The sequence below is a fragment of the Fundulus heteroclitus genome, chromosome 18 (assembly GCF_011125445.2).
Source record: "Fundulus heteroclitus isolate FHET01 chromosome 18, MU-UCD_Fhet_4.1, whole genome shotgun sequence".
Classification (NCBI taxonomy): domain Eukaryota; kingdom Metazoa; phylum Chordata; class Actinopteri; order Cyprinodontiformes; family Fundulidae; genus Fundulus; species Fundulus heteroclitus.
In genome coordinates, this window is record NC_046378.1 from 489,703 (window position 1) to 507,909 (window position 18,207).

The window sequence follows — 18,207 nt, forward strand, 5'->3', positions numbered from 1 at the left end:
ACCACTTTCGCCATAGTGCTCCACTTACTTTATACATGCAAGAAGCTTTATTATAATTTATGCAGGGAATATTTCATATTGTATGGACACTGAAACAAGAAGGTAGAAGAGAAAAAAGGGAGAAAAGGTGAAAGAGAAAGAGGAGAGAAAAGGGAGAAAAATACACAGATTTTCAGTTTAAGGAGCATGGGTTTCATTTATAAAACATTGCATAGGATTCTTATTTAATTCAGCAATAAAAAGTGGTATATTACTTAGACAGCTGGTGATCAAGCCTCATCTGTGCTACAGCAGGACATTATCTGCTACCTACCATGGAGCCGTTTGCGGCACAAACCAACGTCCCATTGGTTTCACGAGTGTTCTTATGGTGTTCCATGGCACACATTCCACTTTGAACTGCCTCAAAGAGCACAGGGTTCATGTCCCCATACTCTCCTGAGGCTACTTCAATAACTGAATCATAAGACACGGAGATATAAAGAAGGTTAATAATCAAGGGAAACCATGTACAAGTAGTAGTTGGTGCACATGTGAACCCACTGAAATCTGCAGGGTTGTGATAGGTCGGACAGTGGAGACCCAGAGTCTTCATGTAGGGGATCAGGTGTGGCACTGTGCCTTTGTAGATGCACTGACCCTGACTGAGGATGTAAAGCTGTGAAAGAAAGACAGTTGAATACTAACAAGAAAGAAATTACATTGACAGAAGCAATTTGTCTCGAAATGTTGATGTGATAGTGTTGCCATGTTCTCATTTTCTCATGAAATCCATGGACGTGCACAGATACACACCTTGTCAAACATCTCAAACAATTTGGCACTTGGCTGGTGAATGGTGCAGATGATGGTACGTCCTCCCAGTGCCAAAGAGCGCATTAAGGAGACTACTTGGTAGCAGGACACACTGTCTAAACCGCTGAAAGAATGAGCAAAATCCATGAGCAGTTCATAAACACAGGCTGATTAGACAGTAGACCTGCATGTTCCGTTTTCTGATCAACATAACTGTAACAGATATGATATGAGAGAAGTGAAGCTGGAACATTCGCCTGAAACATATGACAACAGGGCTGAAAAATGACACAATTACATTTAAAGTTTTGGTATTGCTACAAGGTCTAAATTTGGCACATGCTGCACTTACACATGAAATGAAAATTGATGGTCAGTACACAGAAATATGGCTAAATAAATGTGTGAGTATCTAGGTCAAAGGTAAACAAGTAGGACACACTTTATTTAGGGTTACAGTTGTGATATGTAAGTTGTTATTTATAACATTAAATCCTGGTTAAAACTTTAAGGCCAGGGAGGGAATATGAAGCAAAGGCAGTGGGAGGGGGGTGCATGGAGGCTCTTAATGTCTGCCTTAAAATGTCTTGTGCTGACAGCTTCAATCTGATTTAGCATCAAAATGTGAAAAGGTGCTTGGTTCTGTGAAACTCAAAGCTTTTATTTATGAAGTAGCTAAAAACATTAAAAGGTAATTTAGATCACCACATCACTTTTCATTCCCGCAGACGGTGTAATTCTCTGCTGACAGAAAAACGTTTTGTCCAATAAAATATAACACATCTACAGTAAGTTCAAAAGTGAGCCTCCCTCTTCTCTACCACATTTTCTGTTCTGATTTAAAACATTCAGCTCTGGGTTGTTTAAAGGTGCAATAAAAAAAAAGAAATTGGCTATTGCAATTGATCACAAATGTACCATTAATTAATTCCTTTATTTTTCAGAGCAACGATGTACTATTTCTATGCTCACTGCACGTTATTCTTATCACATAAAATAGTTGTGAGTGTGAGAGTGGGTGTAGCTAAAGTTAAAGGCAGTGAGACACGGTTAGTTGTCAATTGTGTGTTTTCAGAAGTTAGGAGTTGGGACAATGCCATATTAAACTGTGTATTTGTTTGAAGTCTTGTTATAGTATTTGTGATCATCATTAAGCTAACAACAGGGTACATTTTAGCATCCAGTTACTCTACAGCTAGATGGAGTAAAGCTTTGACAGGTGAGTAATCTTGTCATTACACTATACCTTAGGCAGCACTCCTGTCATCATTACTCTCGCCTGTTTCTATTGCTTCTCAGGTTTAGGTTTCAAACATCTCAGACCTGATATTTGGGGCCTGAAACACCCCCTTGTAACACGACATCCTAAAAAAGAGCAAGATTCCCTTGCCTTGGAAACTGGAACACAGGGCCACTGGTGCCCCCCGGATAGCATTGGCTACCCTACTGCCCACCCCAAATGTGCTGAGTTGTTGGTTGTATTTGTGCCGTCCTGAGATTTTTAATGGTCCCATGGGTGTTTATATATCCTGCTCAAAATAGCCTGTATAACTCTTGTTTGCAGAGCTGTTAATAATACAGAATCATCCCACCGGATGTGCGAGTGTGTTTAAAAAAGCTAAACTAATGCTTTTTGTATATATGTTTACAGGTATGATAAGAATGCAAAGGCTTAACTAATACCACCGTGTGCTCTACCAGCCGCCCAAACACAAAGCCTGTGTGAAGCATTTTGTATTCTGCACTGTGAAACATTGGTATATATTTTCCTACCTGGTGGGCTCATCGAAGAACATGACAGGGGGGTTGTTGACCAGCTCTAATGCAATGGCCAGACGTTTACACTGACCACCAGAGAGTGAGCTAGTGCGAGTGTGGGCACAGTCAAGGAGCCCCAAGGCAGTCAGAATCTCATTCACCTGTGTGGGTAACACAACACAAACATGACAAGAAATATATACAGTATATATATATACATATATATATAAATACACACACACACACACACACACACACACACACACACACACACACACACACACACACACACACACACACACACACACACACACACACACACACACATTTATTTCATTATTTTTGAAGATAATGGAGAAAAAACAATGATATTACGTCACATGTCCTTTTGCACAGTGTGCTGAAGAGGACAGTTGTTCTTGTGTTTCCTTATTTGGTTTTCCTGGTTGCTCCTTACTGATTGCAAAACAACAAGTGGCCATTCCCTGACCAAATCTAAGGGTGTATGACTGTAATTATTTAACCTCAGCGAATGTCACATATTTGGACTAGCTTAGCCTGACATAACATTGCATATTAGAAATTGATATGGGTTGAACCTGCTTCTCGTTCAATTGGAGGTGTTTGTGCCTTCCTCATCTCAAGTGGAGAAGTCAGACATGCTAGCGCGAGTCACATCCAGGTGTATCAGCAAGATGGAGGAGTGGAGGGTGGAAGGGGAGGGGAGGGGTGTAGGCTGTATGACGGTGCACTCTGATTGGAGAATTTGAATTATGTAAAATGACAACCCACGTAGAAAGATAAACTGTTTTTTGATCTGACTATTTTGAGCAATGAAAAAACCAAGCTGACCACTCCTGAGCAGGTCCTTTGGTACTCACATTCACACAGCCTCATCCGTGCACAACATATCATAATACACCCCTAAAACCTCAAAAAAGTTCATTTGTTATCATGGCACATTTAGGTGAATTTTTTCATGATACAACCCACATGTAGAACAACCTCGTGACCTCACAGAACCTCTTCAATAATACAGGGTTTCACATTGCAAAGGGAACAACTTTGTTGTGTACTTTAAATATAATTAAATTCTTTCTTTCACTCACCAGCTCTTTTTTCACTTCCTGGGTTTCATCAAGCTTCAAATTAGCTGAAATCTGCAGGAAATGATAAAAATCTGTCTTTATCTCACATTTAAAACAGCTTGAGTAGTAGAGAAAGTTAGGGGTGTATGTGCTATTCTCACAAGGCGTTCATTTGGAAGGTTATTACTAAGCTCTTCCATCACAGCTCACCATCATAGCCTCTCTGGGAGTGAGATGGGGCAGCAAAATGTCCTCCTGCATGATGTAGCAAGACATTTTCCTGAATGTCCTCAGGTCCCTGGGTTTTCCATTTACCAGGATCTGACCCTTCATCCCGGTTTCTCTGAGGAGCATGAATGACACACACCGAGCAGCTTAACAGGGAACACTAATTGCACATACTGTATAATACACATGAAATCAGTTACACAGAACAGCATGCTGTCTTCAAACAGGGCTAAGAGGATGCTAAAAACCAATAAAAGTAACATGCTGCCACTGGTTTCCTCTCACACTACTAACAACCAAATAAGAAACCTTTTCCTCCTCTCTAAAGTTGTTTTTTCCCTGTGCTAGAATACTAAACCTGGTGGTGAAGGTGCAGAAACCCCTGTACAAATTATATATATATTGACAGGGAATTCCTGCATTCTGACAAGGAAAAGAAAACAACCTGTAGTGCAGATGTGATAACTGTTTCTTATCAGATGCCAATACTTTTTATACGATAAGTGTTGTCGTGCATTAAACTTGAGCATTATGTCTTGACTCGAGTCTCTGTGTTATGTGTCAATTCGGAGCTGGTGTCTCACCAAAAGATTTGTATTGCATATGGTTCCACAATGACAATAATAGATTCTTGCTTCTTAAGGAAGCTTTTTCTAAAGTTGTTGCCATCCAGCTACATTCTAATAGTTTGTAGAGAACGCCTTAATTTCTGCTTGGTGTTGTTTTCGACCAAGACATGTCATTTAAATCCCATATTAAACAGATTTCCAGAGTTTCCTTTTTTCACCTCCGGAATATCGCCAAAATTAGATACATTCTGTCCAGGAGTGATGCTGAAAAACTAGTCCATGCATTTGTTACTTCAAGGCTGGACTATTGTAATTCTTTACTATCAGGAAGTCCACAAAATGCAGTTCAAAGCCTTCAGCTGATCCAAAATGCTGCAGCAAGAGTTCTGATGAAAATCAACAAGAGGGATCATATTTCTCCAATTTTAGCTTCCCTTCATTGGCTTCCTGTTAAATCAAGAATAGAATTTAAAATTCTCCTTCTAACGTATAAAGCCCTCTAATAATCAAGCTCCATCATATATCAGAGCTCTGATTACCCCGTATGTTCCTAACAGAGCACTTCGCTCTCAGACTGCAGGTCTGCTGGTGGTTCCTAGAGTCTCTAAAAGTAGAATGGGAGGCAGATCCTTTAGCTATCAGGCTCCTCTCCTGTGGAACCAACTCCCAGTTTTGGTCCGTGAGGCAGACACCCTGTCTATTTTTAAGACTAGTGTTAAAACTTTCCTTTTTGACAAAGCTTATAGTTAGAGTGGCTCATACCCTGAGCTATCTCTATAGTTGTGCTGTGATAGGCCTAGGCTGCTGGAGGACATCAGGGTCTAATTTTCTCACTCTACTGATTTCTACTGTTCTCCAGTCTACTGTTCTCCAGTTTTGCATTGTATTACATTGAAATGACTGTCGTCATTTCAGCTTTTAACTTTTTGCTCTCTCTCTTTTTCTTCATAGTGGGTACACCTGGTCTGGCGTTCTGTTAACTGTGACATCATCCAGAGAAGACGGCTCACCCGCTACTTCCATCTAATGTAGAACAGATTACTAGATCAATGTGTGCTTCTGTGCTTTTTTGTCTCTCTTGTTGTGTCTCTGTTCTGTCTTCTGTAACCCCAGTCGGTCGAGGCAGATGACCGTTCATACTGAGCCCGGTTCTGCCAGAGGTTTTCCTTCCCGTTAATGGGTGGTTTTTCTTCCCCCTGTCGCTTCATGCTTGCTCAGTATGAGGGATTGCAGCAAAGCCATGTACAATGCAGATGACTCTCCCTGTGGCTCTACGGTTCCCCAGGAGTGAATGCTGCTTGTCGGGACTTTGAAGCAATCAACTGGTTTCCTTATATAGGACATTTTTGACCAATCTGTATAATCTGATCCAATCTGTATAATATGATTGAACTTGATTTTGTAAAGTGCCTTGAGATGACATGTTTCATGATTTGGCGCTATATAAATAAAATTGAATTGAATTGAATTGAATTGTTTGGAGGGTATTTTAACTGCAACCTCTTATACTTCTCTTATATCTCCTCTTACCTGTACCCAGCCAGAATGTTCATTAAAGTGGACTTGCCGGCCCCAGAGGGCCCCATGATTCCTATCAGCTCTCTACTGCAGAACCTCCCAGAAAGGGACTTCAGTAAAGCTTTGAAACCTGAAAATTCAGATCAAACGTTTGAGACAAAAAAATAAATAAAATAAAATAAAAAATCATAAAAACACCACCTGATTCTGAATTCAATAAACGAAACACAAAAAAGCCATTTGTGGTGCTAATTATTTAAATGTTATTTGAAGGTAAAAGTGTACTTTTCAAAGAGGAGATAGGCAATACCAATTAATCAAGATAAATAATTTTCTTAAATAGCACCTACTGCAAACTGCTTACAGTTAGTGAAACTAAGTGAAATGTTAAATAAATACTTATATTATAGGCCTATGTCATTAATGAGGGAGTTAAGTTGGATATATTCAGAATACTAATGCAGACCATCAAATATTGATGAAATTAGTAGGTAGTTTTGTCTTATTTTTATGAGTTGTCAAACATTTATATGATGTTAATTTCATGAAAATTTTTATTTAAAATTGAAAGTGAGTAAGATTATCGCCACATGTCTAATCTTAAATACCTCAGATGGGTATCTGGGACAAAAAATGCTGACTGGTACAGCTCCATTATTTACTCAGCTAGAAGCAACCAATGTAATATTCTGAGTTCTGTTCTGGTTTATGTTAGTTTTAGTTTTCCTTCACTCTCCTGTCTTTTATTATCTGGCTGTTTTGAGTTCTGTCTTGTCTGGATTCTTGTTTAGATTCTTGTTTATTGTTTTAGTTTATTCTGTTATGTCTTTAGAAGCTTCTTAGTTTAGTTTTTTTTATATCTGTTCTTGTTTTGAGCCTCAGCACTGATGTCTGGTCTAATTACTTATTCTGCACACCTGCCTAACTTCACCCCTGCTGCAATCACCTCTCACCGGGTTCACCTGCTTCCACCTCCATATAAAATTTTGAGACCTGACACCAGTGTCAGGTTGTCCTGTTGAGTATGGGTGAGTCTCCTCCTGCAAATTCTGTATGTTGGTTTGCTTTTTGGATTTTTGACCCCTTTTTCTCCAGAAACCTGAGCCATTCTGTCCTGTCTGTTCCTGCCTTGTCTGCCCTGCTCGTCTGTTTATTTTTTGTGCCATCTTTTTGTTCGACAGCCTATTTGGATTTTTCCCCTGTTTTTTGATTTTGTGATTAAAGAGCTTCTTTTTAAAGAAACCTCTGCTGGTCTGGCTGAATTCTGGGTCCTTTCCCTCTGAACATTACAATTAACAGTAAAAGTTCACAGTAATATCCACTCAACTGATGTTTAAATATAGAATTTTAGAAGGTTTTATAATTATAGTGCTTATATAGAGTTGAGTCAAGGATACTCAAGCAAAAGTAAAAAAAAACTATCATTTGTAATTGACAAAGTTGTACATAAACCAATGGAAAGACTCAAGTTACCATTCTACACCTTATATCCAGTATTTGAAAATAAATGTTACAAGCAAGAAGTTCCCATCCTTTAGAGGCCCATGTTAAAGCAGATGTTGGTAACTTCAACATTTAGAACCGTCCGTCCGTTTTCTTCCGCTTATCCAGGGTCGGGTCGTGGGGGTAGCAGCTTCAGTAGAGAGGCCCAGACGTCCCTCTCCCCGGCCCACGTGTCCTGGGTCTTCCCCTGGGCCTCCTCCCGGTGGGATGTGTCCGGAACACCTCACCAGGGAGGCGTCCAGGAGGCATCCTAACCAGATGCCCGAGCCACCTCAACTGGCTCCTTTTTGACGTGGAGGAGCAGCGGCTCTACTCTGAGTCCTCCCCGGATGACTGAGCTCCTCACCCTATCTCTAAGGGAGAGCCCAGACACACTACGGAGAAGACTCATTTTAGCCGCTTGTATCCGGGATCTCGTTCTTTCGGTCACGACCCAAAGCTCGTGACCATAGATGAGTGTAGGAATGTAGATCGACCAGTAAATCGAGAGCTTCGCCTTTTGGCTCAGCTCTCTCTTCAACACAACGGATCGGTACAGCGCCCGCTTCACAGCAGACGCTGCACCAATCCGCATGTCGATCTCCCGCTCCATCTTCCCCTCATTCGTGAACAAGACCCCAAGATACTTGAACTCCTCCACTAGGGGCAGCAAATCCTCCCCAACCTGGAGAAGTCACTCTACCCTTTTCCAGTTCAAGACCATGGTCTCGGATTTGGATGCACTGATTTTCATCGCACTCGGCTGCAAACCGCTCCAGTGAGAGCTGTAGATCACGCCCTGATGAAACCAATAGAACCACATCATCCGCGAATAGCAAAAGTGCAATCCTAAGGCCACCAAAACGGATCCCCTCAACACCTTGGCTGCGTCTAGAAATTCTGTCCATAAAAGTTATGAACAGAATCGGTGACAAAGGGCAACCTTGGCGGAGTCCAACTCTCACTGGAAACGAGTCCGACTTACTGCCGGCAATGCAGACCAGACTCTGACACCGGTCGTACAGAGACCTGACAGCCCTTATTAAAGGGTCCGGTACTGCATACTCCCGGAGTACCCCCCACAGGATCCCTCGGGGGACACGGTCGAATGCCTTCTCCAGATCCACAAAGCACATGTAGACTGGTTGGGCAAACTCCCATGCCCCCTCCAGAATCCTGCTGTGGGTATAGAGCTGGTCCAGTGTTCCACGGCCAGGACCAAAACCACACTGCTCTTCCTGAATCCGAGATTCAACTATCCGACGGACCCTCCTTTCCAGAACCCCTGAATAGACCTTACCAGGGAGGCTTAAGAGTGTGATTCCTCTGTAGTTGGAACACACAATCCGGTCCCCCTTTTTAAATAGGGGGACCACCACCCAAGTCTGCCAATCCAGGGGAACTGCCCGCGATGTCCACGCAATGCTGCAGAGCCGCGTTAACCAACACAGCCCCACAACATCCAGAGCCTTAAGGTATTTAGGGCGAATCTCATCCACCCCCAGGGCCTTGCCACCGAGGAGCTTTTTAACAACCTTAGCAACCTCAGCACCAGAGATGGGAGAACCCGACCCAGAGTCCTCAGGCTCTGCTTCCGCAATGGAAGACGTGTTGGTGGGATTAAGGAGGTCTTCGAAGTATTCCGCCCACCGAAACACGACGTCCCGAGTCGAGGTCAGCAGCACACCACCCCTACTGTAAACAGTGTTGGTACTGCACTGCTTCCCCCTCCCGAGACGCCGGATAGTGGACCAGAATCGCTTCGAAGCCGTAGGGAAGTCTTTCTCCATGGCCTCTCCGAACTCTTCCCACGCCCGAGTTTTTGCCTCGGCGACCAGCCGAGCCGCCTGCCGCTTCGACTGCCGGTACACGTCAGCTGCTTCCGGAGTCCCACAGGCCAAAAAAGCCTGGTAGGAATTCTTCTTCAGCTTGACGGCTTCCCTCACTGCTGGTGTCCACCAGCGGGTTCGAGGGTTGCCCCCGCGGCCACAGCTCCGACTAGCCGCCTCAACAATAGAGGCGCGGAACATGGTCCATTCAGACTCAATGTCCCCCGCCTCCCTCGGGACATGTTTAAAGTTCTCCCGGAGGTGAGAGTTAAAACTCCGTCTCACAGGGGACTCTGCCAGACGTTCCCAGCAAACCCTCACAGTACGTTTGGGCCTGCACGGTCGGACCGGCTTCTTCCCCCGCCATCGGAGCCAACTCACCACCAGGTAGTGGTCGGTGGAGAGCTCTGCCACTCTCTTCACCCGAGTGTCCAAGACATATGGCCGCAGATCAGATAAAACGACAACAAAGTCGATCATTGAACTGCAACCTAGGGTGTCCTGGTGCCAAGAGCACATATGGACACCCTTATGCTTGAACATGGTGTTTGTGATGGACAATCCATGACAAGCACAGAAGTCCAACAACAAAACACCTCTCGAGTTCAAATCAGGTGGGCCATTCCTCCCAACCACGCCCCTCCAGGTCCCACTGTCATTGCCCACGTGAGCGTTGAAGTCCCCCAGCAAAACGAGGGAGTCCCCAGGAGGGGCACTCTCCAGTACCCCTTCCGAGGACTCCAAAAAGGGTGGCTAATCTGAACTACTGTTTGGCGTATAAGCGCAAACAACAGTCAGAACCCGTCCCCCCACACGAATGCGGAGGGAGGCCACCCTCTCGTTCACCGGGGAAAACCCCAACGTGCAGGCACCGAGATGGGGGGCAACAAGTATGCCCACCCCAGCTCGGCGCCTCTCACCAGGGGCAACTCCAGAGTGGAAGAATGTCCAGCCCCTCTCAAGGAGACTGGTTCCAGAGCCAGAGCGGTGCGTCGAGGTGAGTCCGACTATCTCTAGTCGGAACCTCTCAACCTCGCGCACGAGCTCAGGCTCCTTCCCCACCAGAGAGGTGACATTCCACGTCCCAAGAGCAGCTTCTGCAGCCGAGGATCGGAACACCAAGGTCCCCACCCTGTACTGCTACCCATTGCACAATGCACCCGACCCCTTTGGCCCCTCCGACAGGTGGTGAGCCCATCGGAAGGGGGACCAATGTCGCCTCTTCGGGCTGAGCCCGGTCGGGCTCCATGGTCAAAAGCCCGGCCACCAGACGCTCGCCAGCGTGCCCCACCTCCAGGCCTGGCTCCAGAGTGGGGCCCCGGTGACCCACGTCCGGGCGAGGGAACATGAGATCCAATAATTGTACTCATCATAAGGGGCTAACATTTAGAACCTGCAGTGTCTATTCACACTGTCACTATACAAGGAGATTTGGCAAAGGCAAGGAAGAGGTAGTCCCTCCAGCTCCAGTTGGAGCAAGTGGTAAAACAAAAACACATTTTTAGAAATGTCCTCTACTGTCATTTCACTGTTTGTCCATCATAAAGTATTTCTGAAACTACTTGCAAAATACCTAACAATCATAAAAAACAAATGATATTATTGAGTGAAATATAGGAACTACCTGTTCTCCGCCAACATGGTCCTTCTTGGATGGTGTAGGAGACATCAACAAACTCCAGATCCACAGCTGTGCGTTTAGGTAGGTGGGAGAAACACTGCCCATCAGTGAGCTGGTTCTCAACCTTGTTCTGATGGGCCAACATGGTCGACTCCTGCTGAGGTAAAGGCTGGCTCCATCCATTGCACACTAAAGGCTCCTCCATGGGGAGACTCACAGAATCGGGTTCCAGTGCCTTATTGTCCATGTTAGCTCCTTGGCTACAGGAGAGGTGTAAGGATTAAAAACACAGGTCATTCTTTAATATTTACAGACATTCTCTATTTTACACACGTGCCTGGGGCTATGGGGCTGGGCTTACAGGTTTAAAGTAAATATGTCGCAGAGCCGACCTAATGTTGCTGTTGGACACCATACCAATGTCATTCTTGGATTGCGGAGGCTACAAATCCAGTCACCAATTCAAAATCTATGCCTGTGTGTTGCTGGATGTCCAGTTTTTACTGATTTCACTTTAGAAATTTAGATTTACAGCTCAGAAATTGGTGCACATGCAAATAACACATAAATTAATCTCGATAATTATATACTAACATTTTATTTTACATTTGCATGTTTTTTTATATTTGATGACTGAGTCTTAAAGATACAGGCAGTGTCTGATAAGGAAGCCCCTGTCTGACTGCTGTGGAGCCACAGTGTGTTGTTTACCTTCTAAGATAATCTAGATAATGGAATAAGATGTTTATACACATTATATGAAAAGACCCACAACATTTTTTTCACTATCTGACATAAAATCAGGCTACATTTCCCCAGTTTTTTTTCTTCAGTTTTTGTTACAAAAATCGTGGTTGTTAAATCCAAAATACTGAGCTAGAGAAATTTATTATAGAAATATTTACAACTTTCTTCAAATTCAGAAGTTTGCATACATCCCTTAGTATTTGGTAAAATCGCCTTTCAAACTGTATGACTTGGAGCAAAACATTTTGGGTTTCATTCAACCTGATACTAACAGTAGTTTGCCAGACTTGTGGCCCAGTTCTCCTGACAGAAGTAATGAAACAGAGCACTGGCTTTACTGTCATTATGCTGTTTTCCAACTAAAGTGACGATGTTGTCCATTTGGAAGACCCATTTGTCTTATAGCTTTAACTTCCTGGCTGACATCTTGAAGTGCTGGTTTAATATTTCCACATAATGTTCTTGCCTAATGATATCATCTACTTTATAAAGTGCACGAGTCCCTACTGCAGTAAAACAGGTATGATGTTGCCATCCCAAATTATCACAGTATTCTCAAGCTTGCTAGCATCCCCCCCACCCCCTAAATTTTAGTTACATCAGTCCACAAGTGAAGATCTTTGTTCCTGAGCAGGTTTACAAACTATGATCATTCTTTTAATGTTTAAAAAGTAATGCTTACTTCTTTTCTCTTCTTGTTGCCTCTCCCAACCCAATCTTTGGAGCTGTTTTTAAAACAGTTTTGCTACTGATGTGTAGCTAGATGTTTTGGCAGGTGTTTCCATTGTTTATATAAGTATTAAGCCCGTTTTGTGTTGGGGGTCATTCTCTGCCTCAGATGGAGTTTACGTATCTTGGTGACTTTTTCATGTGTAATGGTAGGATGCAGCTGAAGACGTACAGACAGATTAGGTCAAATTAGACGATGAAAGCACTGCAATGGTCTGTTGTGGTGACGTAAGAGCTGAGCCAAAAAACAACCCTAACCTACAGTCATGAGGTATGAATCCTGACTGAAAGAATGAGATCCCCCATATAACCGGCCAAATAGAGCTTCCTCTGGTGAGTGGTCGGGCTCAGTCTTAGAGATGAGGGGGGGAAGCCCTGTAATCTGAAGGGAAGTCAAAGTAGAGCCACTGCTTCTTCATATCGAAAGGAGTCAATTGAAATGCTTTAGACATCTGATTGGGATGTTCCCCAGGTGCATCCTTTTGGAAGTTTTCTGGGTTCCTCCAACTGAAAGGAGACCCTAGCAGGGGGATGTTGCTGGAGAGATAGGTGTCTGGGTTTCTCTCCTGGACCTGCTGCCCCACAACCCAATCTCAAAAAGGTGGAAGAGAATGGATGAATGGATGGAAGTATGAAAGTTAAACATTTAATAAAGTGATGTACTTGTATAGCATTTTATCAAGTTCTGAGGATCTCAAAGCATCGTACAGCTACTTTCAGTCATTCACCCATTCACTCACTCGCTGAGTGATAAGCTGCCTTGGGGCAGACTGACAGAAGTGAGGATACCATACATTGGCACCACCAGACCCTCTAACCACCGCCTGCTGGCTGTGGACACAATGACCCAAGGATGGTCAGAGTAGGGGTTTGAACCAGCAACCCATGGGTTACAGTACAAACTCCTAGCTCTGAATGCCTCTGTCGCCCCACAAGACCCATAAGCTCAAATGTTTATGCTGAGTTCTAATATGTTAGCAATATGAAAAGAATCTGGGAAGTCTCCCAACCAGGGTGCCAAAACTCTAATATTTTGTTGTTTTGCCTTTTCTTTGCATTATGGTGTTCCACCTGATAGGTAAAACTCCTGCATCATCATCGCTGGGCAAAGTTGCTCTCACCCCTTATTAATTACAGTGTTTTCTAAATTGAGACAACCTGCACATAAATAGATGATTTATTGTTGGAATGACACGGTCATAGCAGCCGAGAAGTGGCTTCTTTCAACTTTTCTAAACACCAGGCCATCACCTAAAAGTCTCTGGTTAACTATGTTTTCTGAATACCAATGGCTGCATGCTGCTATTCCTGAGCAAGCCGTGGACTGTTAAGCATTTTAGATCCAACAATGCTGTCAGCTTCTCCACCTATTTACAAGCAAAGCCAACAAAGTACAGTGACTTCATCCTGAGCATTGCCTCCTCAAATTAGGAACGAACAAAGCTGAATAGAATAAATCTGAAAAGGCTGCATGCATGCACATACAGTATGTTGAGATGAAGACTGCTACCTGGTAAGCGCACACTTCTCAGCCTTAATTTGTCACAAATACATTTTTGGTTTAATCTCTAACAAGCATTAAAGATTTTATCAGATTCTACATAAACTGTAGAAAATCACACAATATATTATTGGAGTCTCCATCTTCTTATCAAAAAAATTTTGATAGTTATGTACTAAAGTATTCGCCCTCTATGAGGGTTTCTGTTCAACTAAAATGAAAAGAAAATTGATTATCAGACAAAAATAAACAAACAAAAAAAAAAAAACGGTTTTCAGCTGGCTTCCATGTGTGCTCTGGATTGCTGTTCTGCTGCTGAGCCCAAATGCCCGTGAGCATAAGGTCACAAGCTGATGCCCTCACATTCTCTGTTAAATGTTCTGAGAGTAGTCCAGAAAGTGGAAAACAGCAAAGCAACCCAGACCATCACTCTCCCACCACCATGTGTGACCGTAGGGATGATGTTCTTCTGAAATGCTGTTGGTTTTGTAGCAGACATAACAGGACCTCTCCTAAAGTTCCACTTTTGTCTCAACAGTCTACAGAATAACTTCTCAGAATGTTATTTAATGGGTCTTTGTGTTGTAATTGATCAGCACATGTCAGCAGGAGTTTTTACTTAGGAAGTCTGCAATGGATGCTATTTTCGCTCAGTATCTGTCTAAACTTAGAATTATGAGTACCGACCTTAACCACACTCCCATTCTTTAAAACAACATAATACATTTGCTCTGTAGCGACTTCTAAAATAGCTGATACAGTTTTACTTCACAGTCAGTGTTTCCATATCTGTAGCTTTATAATTGTAGACCAATAATGTTTATCTTTATCATTCTTCATTACATTATCTTCCAATTTTAGGGAGCAACTACCAAGTTTAGAATTCCAAAAATTGTAAAATACTACAAGGTCATAGTGATCCTAGGAGAGACATACTATAAATGAATCTATGTAGAATAGAATGTATGCCAAGAAAAAATGTCCACTCAATATTTCCATTATGTCGTAAAGATACTAAACATCAGAAATATGCAACCTCCCCTGTGATCATGATTATTGAAATGTTGATATGGTTGATCTACATTCTTATGCAAAGGCCACTGTAAAAATGGTTCCCAAGTCTTTGGTGGTACAGTAATTTGTTCTTTTTGAGACAGACGTCTCATTTAAGAACTCATGGGGTTGTTAATCCCTCAGGAGATTAGAATGTACTTTTTTTTACCCTTAATCTCCTTGGAGAAGGGGGGTCTGAAGTGACCAGCTTGGGAAAAAAATCTCTGCAACTTCAGGTACACCACCAAGCACCGAGCCAAGCTAACCTATGGGAAATGACCGCTCTTACACTTCAACTCCAGATCACTCTGCCATGCAGACTGATTCTACCTACAGCGAGAAAGGGGAGACCAGAGAGCAATCCCTCCTTGGTGTTAAATAGATGTGATGAGTGGGAGGTAGAGAAGAGGAAAGAGATGTTACGTATGCCAGCATGTCACGAGTGTACTTGGATCGGACTGCACTGTTCTACACAAAAAGAAAGTCCATAAAGGGGAGAGAGGGAATGAAAAACTCAATGACCTGAGCTCCGTCTGCTACCCAGTGTCTACTGTACCCCTGTTAAACTTATATAAACCTGATGCCCCTTTGACTGAAAGTGTTTGTTGTAATATAGACATAAAAGTAATGATGCAGAATGCTGCTTCCAACTTCATTTGACTTGGATAATCTAGAAACATAAGCTCAGTCTTAAGAGTTTATGTTTTAAGGATCTTGTCATTGTGACTGTAATCATCAACCAGCAATCTGATTTGTTCTCTCAGAGCTTCACAAAAAATCTATTTACACTGCTTGAACAGCAGCTGGTGAAAATATTCAAACACCTTGACCTTTTTCTTGACCCAACAGGGTCCCTGTCCTGCTTGAAGGTGGAAATCTGCCCCAATTTATCTGCTATAATAAGAACATGGCATTATCCGATGTGTTTTAATTTTCCTGTTATTTTTCTGTACTACGTTATGTGAATTCTTTTTGGATTTTATGTTAATAACTGAACTATTTCATTTACTGCATCGTACAAATCTTCAAGTGGCCATAAGAGGAGCTAATTGCACCCTGCTTAAAGAAGCATAGCGCAAGTTCCAGGCTTTTTACAGACAAGTTTAAATGACACCAGTGTTGTGCACGCGCATGGAAGAAGAGGAAAAGCATCTACCGACTGCACAGGTATTTTATTTAGAGTTATAGTGTCTTTTGAGGTAAGAAAGTTATAAATATTGAAGCTAGCCCATGTTCTCTTGTGTGGGTTACGGCAGAGATTCAACAAAATAGCCATTCACAATACAACAGGAACAATGGTCTGCAAATGCAGATTTATAGTGCTGTGGCTAAAACAGCAAATATTGTCTCCAAAGAGACACAGTTATGTTAAAAAGAAAGTACTGGTTTTCAAGGTGCTGCTACCTGTGTTGCTGTTTTGAATAGATATTTTTTTGTTACAAGTAGACTCATTCCTTCTTGGTATAATGCAGTCACTGAGGACTGCATTATACTCTTTGTTATTTTACATCTAACTTGTTTATCATTTGCAATCTGTGGAAAATAAATTCACTTCAGTTAAATAATATCATGCATTTTGCACAATACAATTTGAGGATGAACTGTCTGAAATGCCATTATTAATAAATCCATCACAAAAAAAAGAATCACAGTGCCACAATACCCATTCTCAAAAGTATTTCGCTGTTTCAAACAAGTTTTCTTCCACTATTTCTCTATGTGTGGTTTCCTCTCTCACTTCTCACCAGTTTCCCTGCTGAAGATGCCCCAGCGCATGATTCTACCACTGCTACATATCAAGATCAGGATCAGGTTTGTTTGCTAGTGTATAGTGTTAGTTTTCTGCCACCCATAGCATTTTACATGTAGGCCAAAATGTTTAGTATTGGTATCAAAGCATCTTGTTCCCCGTGTTTGCCGTGTCCCAGACATGGCTTTTTTTTTTTCACGACAATGGCTTTCTTATTGACACTTTTCCATGAATGTCAAATTTGTGTCCTTTGATCAAAAACACAGTATAAAGTGAGGGATTATGATGTGATGCTGTTGTTACACTGACACAGTGCAATGATTTTAATGTTTTTAGATCATATATATGTTCATAAATCTTGTACCATCTTCTGTCTTTGTTTTACTAAATAGTCCCACTATAAGCAAACAGGGCCAGGGTTTACTTGCAAATGTTGTGACACACACTGTCAGGCAGGTCAGAGTTTTTTTTTCTTTTTTTTGGTCTTCACTTGAGCTTGGAATAAATTTTAGCAGAATTATTCCAACTACTGTCAGGTTTAGTTAAAAAATTATTTTCATTCAACCAAGAAGTTTGTGCTTTATTTGGTCAAGAGCTCCAAGTTTTGAGGTTCAAATACCTCCGTACCATCAACCTCAGTCCCTTTCTATAACACAAGCTGCTTAAAATCACTAAAATAAGCTGAAATGTCACAGGTTCTTTATTATTTATTCTTAATTATGTTACTATGTTCATTTCAAATAAAAAACAAATAAACCCAATAAAAAAACAGAGACCATAACCTCCACAGAGCTGTGTGCAGGTGTATGTGTGTTTACATGTTTTCTTATCCAAAATGACAGAGACTCATTCTGAGAAATCAACAATATTAAAGGTTATAAGACATACAAACACCAACCAGGGACATAAAATGTCTATAGTATAACAGAATGTGAACACTAAGTGCTAAACAAACCCAAAAAGACACAACTCCATCTATAATTGGTGTCAGTCTGTTGTCTGATGAATTTGAACAAACTGAACATTGAACTTGTTTCATGATTGCGTCTAACCTTGCCTGGAAATTTAATCTTTGTGGTATTTGTGCGTTCACAAACAAATCCATTTTGTCCTGCTCCCATCTCAGTTGTTTTTACCCAAAGCAAAAACGGTTCGGGCCAATCACTTTGCAGTATTATGGTTTAAGAAAGGACATGTGGCTGTGACGAAATCAAGAGGTGCTGACCCCACAGCTGAACCAACATGGCTGTGCAGGAGGACATAGGCAAAGCTGCTGCCATCACATCTGGTCATAATCCATGATTTCTTCTTTGAAAGAAGAACAGCAAGAAGTGCCTTGACAAGCAGAACTTGTGATTTCTCATAGTGCCTTCTGCTCACAGTTTCATTTGATACCATGATTGGTTAAAACCAACCTTTGGTAGGTGGGCACTAGGTGTTGCTTCGCCCAATCAGCTCAGAAAGTTCTGCTGAATGTCTCACCTTTCCCCAAACAGATTATTTGGGAGCAGACCCAGATTGACAATGTGCAGAATGGAG

The 18,207-nt window shown here is 42.2% G+C and overlaps 1 protein-coding gene across 1 annotated transcript in view; it reads right to left on the bottom strand.

Moving 5' to 3' along the window:
• LOC105937405 (ATP-binding cassette sub-family G member 4-like) overlaps positions 1-18,207 on the bottom strand; it is a 41,554-nt gene that overhangs the window by 9,892 nt on the left and 13,455 nt on the right. The window contains exons 2-9 of the mRNA XM_012878708.3: positions 10,892-11,148; positions 5,969-6,086; positions 3,852-3,984; positions 3,663-3,713; positions 2,569-2,714; positions 796-919; positions 544-658; positions 314-456 (exon numbers count right to left, since the gene is read on the bottom strand). Coding sequence (XP_012734162.2) covers positions 314-456; positions 544-658; positions 796-919; positions 2,569-2,714; positions 3,663-3,713; positions 3,852-3,984; positions 5,969-6,086; positions 10,892-11,135 — 1,074 coding nt within the window. The 5' untranslated portion in view covers positions 11,136-11,148. The remainder of the gene's footprint in view (positions 1-313; positions 457-543; positions 659-795; positions 920-2,568; positions 2,715-3,662; positions 3,714-3,851; positions 3,985-5,968; positions 6,087-10,891; positions 11,149-18,207) is intronic.